Raw genomic sequence first — 13,229 nt, forward strand, 5'->3', positions numbered from 1 at the left:
AGCGGAACAGAAGAAGTGATGTTGGCATTTATTTTGTTAGTTATTCCTTCTAATGATTTTGGCTTTGCACAAAACATGTGAATATATGGAATTACAAAAATTTTCTTTGTGTTTACAAGTGTGCTTCATGCGTGGGATGAAATAAGTTGAACATTAATCATTCAGTTGGTATACAAATTTAGTTATCATTGAAGCATTTCCTTGTAGAATTTTTTGAATATCGGTGCCCTCTTGCTTAAGTTCATTACAGGTTTGTGTTGTAGGATGTTGACTAATAATTTATATACAGTTTTAATTCCTGTTAATAGTTCACATTTAAGTTGGAAAACCTTTTGTTCATGAGAGCAAATAATAGCATCTGCTTCCAATTTTAATGAAATTGTTATTTGATTTGTACTTGCATCTCCCTAGGTAATCCTTTTGAATGATGCAGACATTTTTAAATTCTGAGTGAATAATCTGAGCTGAATCTCAAGTTCTGTGTGTTGATAATATTCTCATTAGCTGAAGCTCACAATGGATACTTTTTTTTTTCAGTTCTTGCAACAATAGCATTTGCCTTTCTGCTGCTTCCAATGTGCCAGTATTTAACAAGAGCCTGCTCAACTCAGAACAAGTAAGAATTTATTATTCCATCTGTTTTCTTCAAGGTGAACTTTGAGAGTGTATGTTGTAATTTTACATTTTCTTTTCGTTTACTAGAAGAGAAAGATCTGTCTTTTAATGCACATAAATTCTCTTGACTGCTTATATGGAATGCTTTATGCTGTGTATGCTTGTATAAAATTCCTTTATTCAGGTTAATATAAAAATTTGTTCAGCCATAACTGAAAGTTTATATTGGTAATAAGTTATCAAAGATAGCGGTAAAGAATTTGATTTCTATTGATTCATGATTGTTTATTGTCATTCTTTAGCACACAAATATAAAAGAAAATTAAATGATTGTTACTCTGAATGCAGTGCAGCAAAAAAAACACAGTAAGCATAAGGAACACAACAGGAAAAAGCCAATAAATGTGTAAGATATGTGTAAAAACCAGTAAATGTGTAAGATAAGCTTCTATACATAGACTGATTGTATGGACATAAAGTGACATTAGGTACTGGAGTATCTATAGAAAGGGACTGATAAGATTTGATAGAGTAGGGGTGATATATAATTATGATGCCATATGCTCATGAGTTTTTATATAGCTAAAGATCTTTTCAACTGTCATCAAAAGGAATTGTTGTAATATTTGAAATATGGCAATTTTCACACAACAGGATTCTGGTAATAGCCTTAGATTGTGGTTTGATGATCTGTTTTGTATATGGGCTCGCACAGGAAGAGATACCCCTTTACTGCCTCATCAATAATAATGATGTGGGTTATTTTGTTTCTGAAAAGTTGTCTATATAATATGTCAGAGTTTGAGCTGTTGCTGTAGGGTATTCTGAATTCTTAGCAGTCCTTGGAAAGCCAGAATTATCACATTTAGATTGATAAATGTATTTCATTATATCAGCCCACTAGTAAACTCAGATATTTGTGAGTTAACAGTCTGGTTGCGATAAGGACTTGCACTTGTTTATTCCACTTTCAATTTCCACCGTTCTTGCCCATCCTGTGGATAGTTTCAACCTCCCTCCCCTTGAGTATTATTGACTCCACTTGTAAGTTAGTGAAAGCTGCAGGAGGAGAGGCTGAGGGGAGTACAGCACACGTGATGGAGCAGTTAAGCAAAAAGAGGGAAGGGCAGACAAAAGGCTGAAATAAAAGTGAACAGATATAGAGGGAAAGTCATGTAAAAGAAGCGAAAAGGAGAGGGAAAAATGGGAGAGAAAATCTATATAAGGTTACAGACTCCATATAGTTCCACTTATTAAAAATTAGAAGATACCTATCCTATTGGAATAGTAGTCAGCAATGTTACTGGAATGCAGGCATTCTCTGTAGGACTTTATTGGTATATGCTTAAGGTCATGCAGTTTTAATACTTTTTTATATTAGATTTTGTTGTAATAATTTGCTGTGCTGCTTTGTCTCACAAGATTGTCATGGTTAAAAATTAATGGTTTCCAAAAATTAGTGAGGAATGGCATAACATTCCACAAAGGGTACATTAAAAATTCCCAAATTTTGGATAATAAAAGTAAAACTTACTTCTATGCAATTACAGAAAATCAATGGGCTTAATTATAATTGAGAAACAAGAATCCCAAAAGACCGCCAAAACTCGTGCAATCTCATGTACAGAAAATTGACTTAGACTTAATTGCTTAACACCCTACAGTGGTTTAGCATATTATTGCTTCATATTAGGAAAGAAAGGCCTCATAAAACCTCAGAGCCTGTTTAGTTAGTATTAGGTTCCACATCTGTTTTGGGGTATTTAATTGATTGCTACTGCAATTAAGTTTTTAGATATGTTTTAGAATTTAGCCCAGGAATATAGAAGCCAGTTCATTCACTAAACATAGAACAGCAATGAAACTACTGATTTATCAATTTGAATCTCACAATAAAACTACCATTAGAGTCAGACTATTCCCATATTATTTCTTCCAAGGTGTGCTAGTGCTACACCGGGGGAGGGGGGGGGGGGTGTGGAGCTGATAGGAGAGTGATGGTGGGGCAGGATGTTGTTAGCTTACATACAAAGTCAGGAATCGAAAAGTTGAGCATGGTGGGACTGATGTTCTGACTTGTGCATATTTCAGTGCAAGGAATATTTTTGAAAAGTTGAATGAGCTTAGGGCATGGATCAGCATGTGGAATTAAAACATTGCAGCCATTAAGAGGCAAGGTTGGAGAAGGTTCTGGCATTCCATTGTTTTAGATGTGATAGAGTAAGAGGGATAAAGGGAGAGGGGTGGAATTATTAAAAGGTCAGGTGCTTGGTAAGTGAGAGACCTTCAAAAATGAAATTTTGAGAGTACAGAGTTTGTATGTTCCTTTCAGAATAAATGGTAAGGAGAACAGGTTTTGGGAACTTTGGTTTTTGAGAAATATTGAGGCCTTGGTTAAGGAGGAGGAGAAGGAGGAGGTACATAGTAAGTATAGGCAGGAAGGAATAAATGAGGTACTTGAGTATAAGAAATGCAAAAGAACACTTAAGAAGGAAATCAGGAGGGCTGAAAGAAAGAGTTAGATTGCTGTAGCAGACAAGGTGAAGGAGAATCCCAAGGGCTTCTACAGATATATTAACAGCAAAAGGATAGCAAAAGATGGTATTGGTTCCCTTGATGATCGGAGTGGCATCTGGAGCCAAAAGAGTTGGGGGGAGATACTAACTGGATCTTTTGCATCTGCATTTACTTGGGAGACAGACACAGAGTCTGTAGAAGTGAGGCAAAACAGAACAATTTATATAATAAAATAAATGCCAAATGAGTTCTGTGTGTGGGGCACAATGCACAGAGAATGGAAATTTGGATGAGATATTGAAAGGTGATCGCTAGCCAGAGAAACTTATTTAGCATAACTCATAACTGTAAATAGAGTACTACAGTACCAAAACATACCCTTCAGCCCATCTTGTCTGTGCTGAGCTATTAATCTGCATCACCCCTTTGACCTGGATTTGGGCCACCACCCTCCCTACCCTTCCCATTGGTGTATTTGTACAAATTTTTCTTAAATGTTGAAATTGAATCCACACCTACTACTTCTGCTGGCAGCCTATTCCACACTCTCACCAACCCTCTGTGAAGAAGCTCACCCTTGTGTTTCCCATAAACATTTCATCTTTCACCCTTAATCCATGATCACCAGTCTAGTCTCACCCAATCTGAGTGGAAAAAGATTTGGACTTAACCCTATCTATGTTCCACTAAAGGTCTGTCTGGAGGTAGTCAGTTGCTGCTGATGATTACAAATTTGTCAAAAATCACGTCTGTGCCCATGCACCTGACCCTAAAGGTTAAATCCCAAGTACAGTGTAAGTCTTAAATTGGGCATTGTAAGTTCACAACTCTGACGCTTGTCTGTGGTGGCTCTTTTGGTCAGCTGTATCAAAATGTTTGATTTTTAACATTTTGGAGTTTGTTTTGAAAAATATTCCCAGTTTTTGTGTAGGGACTTAAGAAAATGCATAGTTATTGCAAAAATGAACTTTAAGTCCTCATCAAGGGATCAGAAGTGGAAAGGTTGAGCAATTTCTAGTTCTAGGGGTTCAACATCTCTGAGGATCTATCCAGGGCCCAACATATCGATGCTGTTACAAAGAAGGCAACACTGCAGCTATATTTCATTAGGCATTTGAGGAGATTTGGTATGTCAGTGAAGACACTTGTAAGTGTCTACGTGGACCATGGAGAGCACCCTAGATCATCGTCTGGCATGGGGTGGGGTGGGGGGGCTACTACACAGCATCAAAATAAGCTGCAGTAAGTTGAAAACTCAATCGCTCCGTTCTGGGCACTAGCCTTCCCAGCATCCAGCGATGCCTCAAAAAGGCAGCATCTATGATTAAGGACCCCCATCATCCAGGACATGCCCTCTTCTCATTCCTCCTCAGGGAGGAGGTACAGGAGCCTGAAAGCACACACTTATTTCCCCGCTATCTTTGAATGGATATTGAACCATGAATCCTATTTCACTACTACTTTTGTTTTCTCTTTTGCATTAATTATATAATTTATCTTTTAGAAAATATATATATATATATATATGCTTACAGTAATTTAGTTTTTTTAATAATATATTTCAGTGTACTGCTGCCACATAACAACAACTTTCAGGGCTTATGCCAGTGATATTCTGATTCTAAATCTGGTGGAGGGAGTTCTTTGCAAGGGAGGCTTTGTTTATAATTGTAAATATGTAATAAGCCCTTGATTCTGTTCCTTCATTTGATGCACCTGTGGATTAGAGTGAAAATTCTTTCTCATTTAACCTGTCCTGGAGCAAGCATGCTTTTTCATGTCAGAACACTAGCAGCTCATACTAATATCATATGCTGCCAATTTCCATTGGAATTGGAAGCAGTGTATTTTGTGTATGTTTATATTGGTAAAAACAACGAACTATAATTCCTGTTGTTCTTTCAGAATTTCATTTGGCTGCTGTGGACGATTCACTGCTGCTGAACTACTATCATTTACTCTTTCAGTCTTACTTGTGCTTATCTGGGTATTAACGGGGCACTGGCTACTAATGGATGGTGAGTATAACAATGTGAATTATTGTAACCATTGGATTAAAGCTAATTCGCTTTATTGCACTTGGCTATCAAGAAATGAAGGTAGTTGTGAATCACATATTATCTTTCTATAGCTATTTCATCATGCTAAGTGTATTTTTATGTGGCAGACCTAATGATAAAACTTTGAAGTTACTCAAGTGGTATGAGAATATGTGTTGTTCAGCTTGAATTGAATGCCATTGTGATTGTACGAAAAGGATATTTTAGTGTTAGTGCATCAGAGAATTTTATATCCTAGGAATTTGTTTGATGGTACTCTTTAGTTGACAGTGTTATGCAGCTGAAATCTGATCTTTCCATGAAAGAAGCACAATAGTGATAATTTCCTTTATATGCTGCACGGAAAATTGAACCATGCACTTTAATTGCTCATGCACATCTCTTTAGGAGGACCCCAACACTCTGAGTGATTCTCCCCCCCCCCCCCCCCCCCATCAGTTCACACAACATTGTTCGATAGTAGTGCCTTCCTCTTGATGATTGCAGGGTTGATAAGTCCCTAATCCTTGGTTTCCCACTCTATCTAGAATTCAAGTATTTCTTAAACTGTCCTCTGATGTTAAATTATTTCACTGTAATGTGACTTCACTGTGAAAATAGTTGTCGGTCTGCATGTTTGATGTTCTTTATTAGATTATTGACATTGAAATTCGCCTCTACAATTGCACTATTTGCATAAATTTCTGCAATATTAAAATGAAATTTTACAGTGGCAGCTGTGAGGTGAGGATTCGATTCCTGCCACTTTCTACAAGGAATTTGTGAGTTCCTCCCACATTCCAAAGATGTATGCTCAGGGTCAGAAAATTATGAGTATGCTATTTTGACACTGGAAACACGTGTGGCTGCCCGGCACAAATCTCGCTGATTTGATTTGATGCTACCAGCACATTTCATTGTATGATTTGATGTACATGTGGCAAATAAAACCAATCTTTTGTTTATATTTATGCAAATAATGTGATTTTTTTTTTCTTTGAATGGTATGTGATTGTACAAACATTGGGCTGAAAAAATATCTTGCACAAATCTGGGGATTTTTTAAAAAACTCATTCATAGGTTGAGAATGTTGCTGGTTTGACATTTATCGCCTTTCCCCAATTACACTTCAACCTACTCAACTAGGCTGTTGTAGAGGGCAATCAAGAGCCAATTACATCAGTTGATCTTGGGCCACTTGCAGGCCAGACACATTAGGAATGGCAGATTTTCTTCCTTTAAAGCACATTAGTGAAACAGAACAGTCATGGTACATATTTGTGCCAATGACATAGATAGGAAAAGGGATGAGGTCCTGAAAAGAGAATATAGGGAGTTAGGCAGAAAGCTGAAAAGCAGGATCTGAAGGGTAGTAATCTCTGGATTGTTGCCTGTGCCACACACCAGTGAGGGTAGGAATAGGATGATCTGGCAGATCCGGGATTGGTACATGGGGCAGGGTTTCAGATTTCTGAATGATTGGGATCTCTTTCTAGGGAAGGTATGACCTGTATAAAAAAGACAGGTTACATCTGAACTTGACAGGGACCAATATCCTTGCGGGCATATTTGTTAGAACTTTTTGGAGGTGGAGTTTAAATTAATTTGGCAGGGCAATGGGAACTGGAGGATGGGTCAGTTGGTATAGTAGTAAATGTAGTGTGTAGTGAGACTAAGGAAGGTCATGCGGATGACAGGACAAAATTTCAGTCAGTGCGATAAGTTGGAAGTTTAGCATGGGGGCAGAATCAAGAAAGGTGATAAAAACAGGGTGGGAGGTGTTATATTTGAAACCACACAGTGCAAGGAATAAGATAGATGATCTTGTAGTACTATTAGAGATTGACAGGTATGTGGGTATTACTGAGTCAAGACTGAAAGATCATCATTAGGAGCTTAACATCTAAGGAGACATATTGTACCGAAAGGACAGGCAGTTAGGCAGAGGGGGTTGGGTAATTCCATTGGTAAAAATTGAAATTAAATTCATAAAAGGAGATGACATAGGATCAGAAAATGTAGAATTCTTGTGGGTAGAGTTAAGAAACTGCAAGGCTAAAGTAACCCTGATGAGAATTATATTGAGTGGCATGCAAAAGTTTGGGCACCCCTGGTCAAAATTTCTGTTACTGTGAATAGTTAAATGAGTAGAAGATGAACTGATCTCCAAAAGTCATAAAGTTAAAGATGAAACATTCTTTTCAACATTTTAAGATTAGTGTATTATTTTTGTTTTGTACAATTTTAGAGTGGAGGAAAAAAGGAAAGGAGCACCATGCAAAAGTTTGGGCATCTCAAGAGATTTGAGCTCTCAGTTAACTTTTACCAAGGTCTCAGGCCTTAATTAGTTTGTTAGGGCTATGACTTGTTGACAGTCATTGTTAAGAAAGGCCAGGTGATGCAAATTTCAAAGCTTTATAAATACCCTGACTCCTCAAACCTTGTCCCAACAATCAGCAGCCATGGGCTCCTCTAAGCAGCTGCCTGGCACTCTGAAAATTCAAATAAATGACGCCCACAAAGCAGGAGAAAGCTATAAGAAGATAGCAAAGCGTTTTCAGGTAGCCGTTTCCTCAGTTCTTAATGTAATTAAGAAATGGCAGATAACAGGAACAGTGGAGGTCAAGTTGATGTCTGGAAGACCAAGAAAACTTTCTGAGAGAACTGCTCGTAGGATTGCTAGAAAGGCAAATCAAAACCTTTGACTGCAAAAGACCCTCAGGAAGATTTAGAAGACTCTGGAGTGGTGGGGCACTGTTCTACTGTGCACCAACACCTGCACAGATATAACCTTCATGAAAAAGTCATCAGAAGAAAACCTTTCCTGCGTCCTCACCACAAAATTCAGTGTCAGAAGTTTGCAAAGGAACATCTAAACAAGCCTGATGCCTTTTTAAAAGAAGTCCTGTGGACTGATGAAGTTAAGATAGTACTTTTTGGCCGCAATAAGCAGAGATATGTTTGGCAAAAAAAAGGTGCAGAATTTCATGAAAAGAACACCTCTCCAACTGTTAAGCATGAGTGTGGATCGATCATGTTTTGGGTTTGTGTTGCAGCCAGTGGCACAGGGAACAGTTCACTGGTAGAGGGAAGAATGAATTCAATTACATACCAGGAAATTCTGGAAGCAAGCATCACACCATCTGTAAAAAAAGCTGAAGGTAAAAAGAGGGTGACTTCTACAACAGGATAATGATCCTAAACGCATCTCAAAAGCCACAATGGACTACCTCAAGAGGCACAAGCTGGAGGTTTTGCCATGGCCCTCACAGTTCCCCAACCTAAACCTCGTCGAAAATCTGTGGATAAACCTCAGAAGAGCAATGCATGCAAGGCGGCCCAAGAATCTCACAGAACTAGAAGCCTTTTGCAAGGAAGAATGGGTGAAAATCCCCCAAACAAGAATTGAAAGACTGTTAGCTGGCTACAGAAAGCGTTTACAGGGTGCACAAACTTTTGCTTCAGGCCCTTTTGTTATTTTCAAACTGTAAAAGATGGAAATAAAAAAGTAATCTTGCTTAAAATATTAAAGAAATGTGTCATCTTTAACTTTATGCCCTTTGGAAATCAGGTCATCTTTTACTCGCTTAGCTATTCACAGTAACAGAAATTTTGACTGGGGTGCCCAAACTTTTGCATGCCACTGTACAGGCCTCCAAACTGTAGCCAGGAGGTGGGCTACAAATTACAACAGAAAATAGAAAAGGTATGTCAAAAGGGCAATGCTGCAAAGTCATGGTGATTTCAAAATGTTGGTATATTGGGAAAATTAGGGTGGTGCTGGATCCGAAGAGAGGGAATTGTAGAATGCCTATGAGTTGGCTTTTTAGAGCAGCTTGTGGTTGAACCCACTAGGGAAACGATAATTCGGGACTGGGTGTTGTGTAATGCACTAGATTGGATTGGGGAGCTTAAAGTAAAGGAACCCTTAGGAAGTAGTGATCATAATATGATGGAATTTGCCCTGCATTTTGAGAGTGCGAAGCTAAAGTTAAGATGTATCAGTTTTAAAGAGAATTACAGAGGTATGAGGAAGGTGGGCAAAGTTGAAACCAGAGCAGCCAGAGGAAACACGCATGGTCACGGGGAGAACATACAAACTGCTCAGGACTTGAACTTAGGCTGCTGGCATTGTAAAGCATTATGCTTATGGCGACAGATCTTTTTGTATCCAACCCATACCATGAGAAATACCAACCCTGCTCTCACACACTCGCCTGGACTGGATGCAGAGGGCTAATTTCACTTGTTCTCTACAAGCTTGGAGTCATTTGGCTAAACTAAGTGGTGAGCAGCCTTGGGTGGGAAAACCCAGAAAGTACTGGAAAGTACTGACAGGTTTTGGCAGAAGGCAAAGTCAGGAATTGAGAAAAAGTTCTTCTAAGCCATGGAGCAGTTAAGCAAGTTTTAGATGTCTTGACATTCAGTGATTTTAACTATTCAAAGCATTACAATATTTAAAATCAGTGAAACATTTACAACCTTAAAACTAGTTAAGTAATATAATTAAAATAATTTCCCTTTTCTGCCAAAAGAAAAATCACCATGGGGTCTCTCTGAATCTGTATTGTCTCATGCTGGGAATACAAGCAAAACTGGGCACCACTGTTGTACTGTTCTCAAAATTTTAAGATTTACTGCCAGAAAAATAACCAGGTGCTTCTTTTTGAAACAACTGGTTACAGCTAGGAAGGTGTGGCTCATCAAAAAGAAGACACAGTTTCAGGCCTTCTGGTTGTTCAAAGGCATTTGACAGTACTTACAGTTTTAAAGTATAGTTGTTTTGTAAGGAAATGTATTAGCCAATTTGTACATGATAAATACCACATGCAATTTAAATGCACTTTTTAGTGCTTATTTTGATTCTGCGGCTTAGAAGGATAGATGTTGACTAAATCACGGGGAATTATTTCAGCATCATGTGGTGGTGTGGAACTTTTACATCCAGGAGGGTTTTAAAGTCTCAACTTAGAATCTCACCTGAAGGACCTTTGACAATGGTACATTTATCTCTATGTTTATTTTTATGCTCCGTGGTGTCCAATGGAATTTAAACAAATTTTAGATAGTAGATATCGCACAGAAAAGGAATTGGGGAAAAAAAAATTGAATCACATCACCAATTTCTCCTGTGGTTATTATAGAGACTAAGGGAGCATCCGTTCACTAAAGTTTTCAGGTAGTGAATGGAAACCTTGGAGAAGTACACCCTATCCTTGTTATATGCGGGGGATACGTTCCTCATAATCGAAGCATGATGTGAAAATGCATGATGTGAATAATTATTTAAATGGAGAAAATAGGGATGCGTTCCAGAGGGCTTCCTAAATATGTTTTATCTGTAATTTATTCACATTTTCATACCAATATGAGGCAAATGCAGTACCACAAGGCAATATTGGTATTATATTTCATCAATTTAAGGTAATATTCAACATAATATATCATAGAGTTAACATAGTAAGGTGTACAGTTGTCATCAACAATCGCAAGTGTGTTCGCTCCAGGAGATGAGTGGTTGTTGTGTCGGGCAGCTTTATATGGGTAAAGTAGATGGTTGTGGGTCGTCAGGATCATATCAAGTACAGCAAGGGGTGAAGGAAGACTCACAGAACTCTTAAAACTGCTGGCAGCAGGAGATGACACTGGTTTGAAGAAAGTGATGAGGGTTGTTTGGTTGGCAGCATTTTGTTTTTCAACATAAATTTGCTTATAGGGAAGAAGGGTTGATGGCAGGGAACGACTGAAATGCTGTCTCCGTTCTAAACTTGGGTCGATGTCCATCGCCATCTGTGCCAAGTGTTGCGACTTCCACCATTCCCTCACAGTTGGTAAACTCCTGGGATTTTCAAAATCCTTTGTTACTTGCAACATCTGAGAGAAGTTCGCCGTAAAAAAAATATGCCTTAAATGTGGATCACACCTTGGTCGAGTGGTTGAATCAGCGATGTTGTGTTAGGCAGCAGGAAATGCACTGTTATGTTAGGATGAAGACTGACCAAAAGTTTAGGATGGGCTGGTGATTTGTCAAGCAACAAAAGAACTTTAAAGGCAAGATTCTGTTCCCGGCAGTAGTGTCCCAGAGCTGTGTTACTTTTACCTGATGTCATGCTGTTTATAATTTCCAACTTTTTCTCAAGTGTTAAAGTGGTTCTCTGCCACTTGGTTGATAGCCCAGGATGTGACATCAGACACTTAGGAGGCATAGTCAAATATTTCAAGCACAATATCACTGCAACATAGATAAAACCAACAAAAGTTTAAAAGCGCAATATTGCACATCCACACCTTGCCAAAATCAATGCAAGACTGGCGGGAGTGAGATTGTGAGATGCGCGCACCTGACTTGTATTGGCGGGAAAGCAGCACTTCTCATCCCAACAGTGAGACTGTGAGGCGTGCAGACGTGGCTTGTATTGGTGGAGGAGCAGTGCTCGTTGCATAACTGTGAGTTTTGGATGCATATAAGGAGACATAGGTAGAAATAGGTTCCTCACATAACTGTGAGTCCACATAGTCTGAAGATGCATATAACAAGGATAGGGTGTACACTAATGCTTCTTTAGGCTCTACAGTAGAAATAGGAAGAAATTATACAGATCATCAAATGAGCTTGAGATTGAGCAAGCTGTTGCATGGGGTAAATTGGGCTAAAATAATTAGCTTGGCCTGTCAGACTTGCTGCTGAGTTTGAGATTATTTGGATTTTTTTTTATTTTTCCAGGGTGGAGATGGCTAATATGAGATGGCATGATTTTAAGGTGATTGGGGGAAAATATGGGAGGGGTGGGTATCAGCAGTAGATTTTTTACACAGTGTTAAGTAAATTGAATGCACTACCAGAGATGGTGGTAGAGGCAGAGACATTGAGGAGAGTAAAGAGACTCTAGATTGCCACATGGATGAAAGAAAAATGAAGGGCTACATGGAAGGGAAGTTATATTGATCTTGGAGTGGGTTAAAAGGTTGGCATAACATTGTGCTGTACATCGTGTTCTATGTTCTATCACAGTATTTGACAAAATCAGTTTAACTTCTGTTCTTGGCACTTAATGAGCATTCAATATTGTACCAAGGGACCTATGCAGCTCCATATTTCTTTTCTTCAAATATTTATCCAATTTAGATTGAATGTTAGTATTGAATTGGTTTGCACCTTTTGTGCTCTATCTCTGTTAGTCAAGCCAGGTATCCAGAATTTCAACAGCCTTAGCAACTTGTTGAGCTCCTCTCAAAGGTTTATCTACATTGCTTCAGGCCTTTCTATTTTGGCGCTTAGCACCTTTTGAAAATTATTCCATTTAATTCAAGTTGCCTTGTGGTTATTTCAAATATATCACTTTCGCACTTTGCATTAAAGTTCATTGTCCCATTAGCAGTTCTGCAACTATCTGTCACTGAACTTTATATTTTAATTCAGAACCATTTTTAACATTGTCCAAGTTAGTTATATTCATTGGGATTTACTTGGGTCATGAGAAAATCATTGTGTTTTTGGACCTGTCCATAAATCAAGACTAACAGCTCTCATTTTTACATTATTTTTAACACATCAGCAATTCCAAGGTTGTAAACTTTGGGAAGGTAGCATGGGTTATTTGAATCCTGAAATTCGAAAGATTCCTAAAACTGCTTAAGTCAATATACTGACAATTTGAAAATTACCTTTAGCATTAGTTCAAATTAAATGTATTATCAAAGTACACACAGTTGCGTTTGTGAACTCTTTGCAATTACTTGGTGTTCTGTATTAATTACTCATGAAATGTAGTCTGATCTTCATCTGTCACAAAAACAAATACAATCTGCCTAAACTAATAACACATAAACAATTGTACTACTTGTCAATACTGCGTACACCATTTAAACAGTCACAAAGGTATGTGAACCTCTGGGGTAATGCCTTCTACAAAAGCTAATTGGAGTCCTGTGTTCTGATCAATGAATGCTGAAGGAGGCGAAAAAGAACCCAAGAGTAACAGCAAAGGATCTGCAGAAATCTCTAGAATTTGCTAAAGTCTCTGTTCCTGTATCCACTATACGAAAAATACTGAACA

The 13,229-nt window shown here is 38.2% G+C and overlaps 1 protein-coding gene across 2 annotated transcripts in view; it reads left to right on the plus strand.

The window, feature by feature from the left end:
- sppl3 (signal peptide peptidase 3) overlaps window positions 1–13,229 on the plus strand; it is a 190,369-nt gene that overhangs the window by 121,079 nt on the left and 56,061 nt on the right. For both annotated transcript variants that reach the window (XM_059988339.1, XM_059988340.1), the window contains exons 5-6: window positions 538–616; window positions 5,038–5,150. In XM_059988339.1, the coding sequence (XP_059844322.1) occupies window positions 538–616; window positions 5,038–5,150 (192 nt within the window). The remainder of the gene's footprint in view (window positions 1–537; window positions 617–5,037; window positions 5,151–13,229) is intronic.

The sequence above is a fragment of the Hypanus sabinus genome, chromosome 13 (assembly GCF_030144855.1).
Source record: "Hypanus sabinus isolate sHypSab1 chromosome 13, sHypSab1.hap1, whole genome shotgun sequence".
NCBI classification, from domain to species: Eukaryota; Metazoa; Chordata; class Chondrichthyes; order Myliobatiformes; family Dasyatidae; genus Hypanus; species Hypanus sabinus.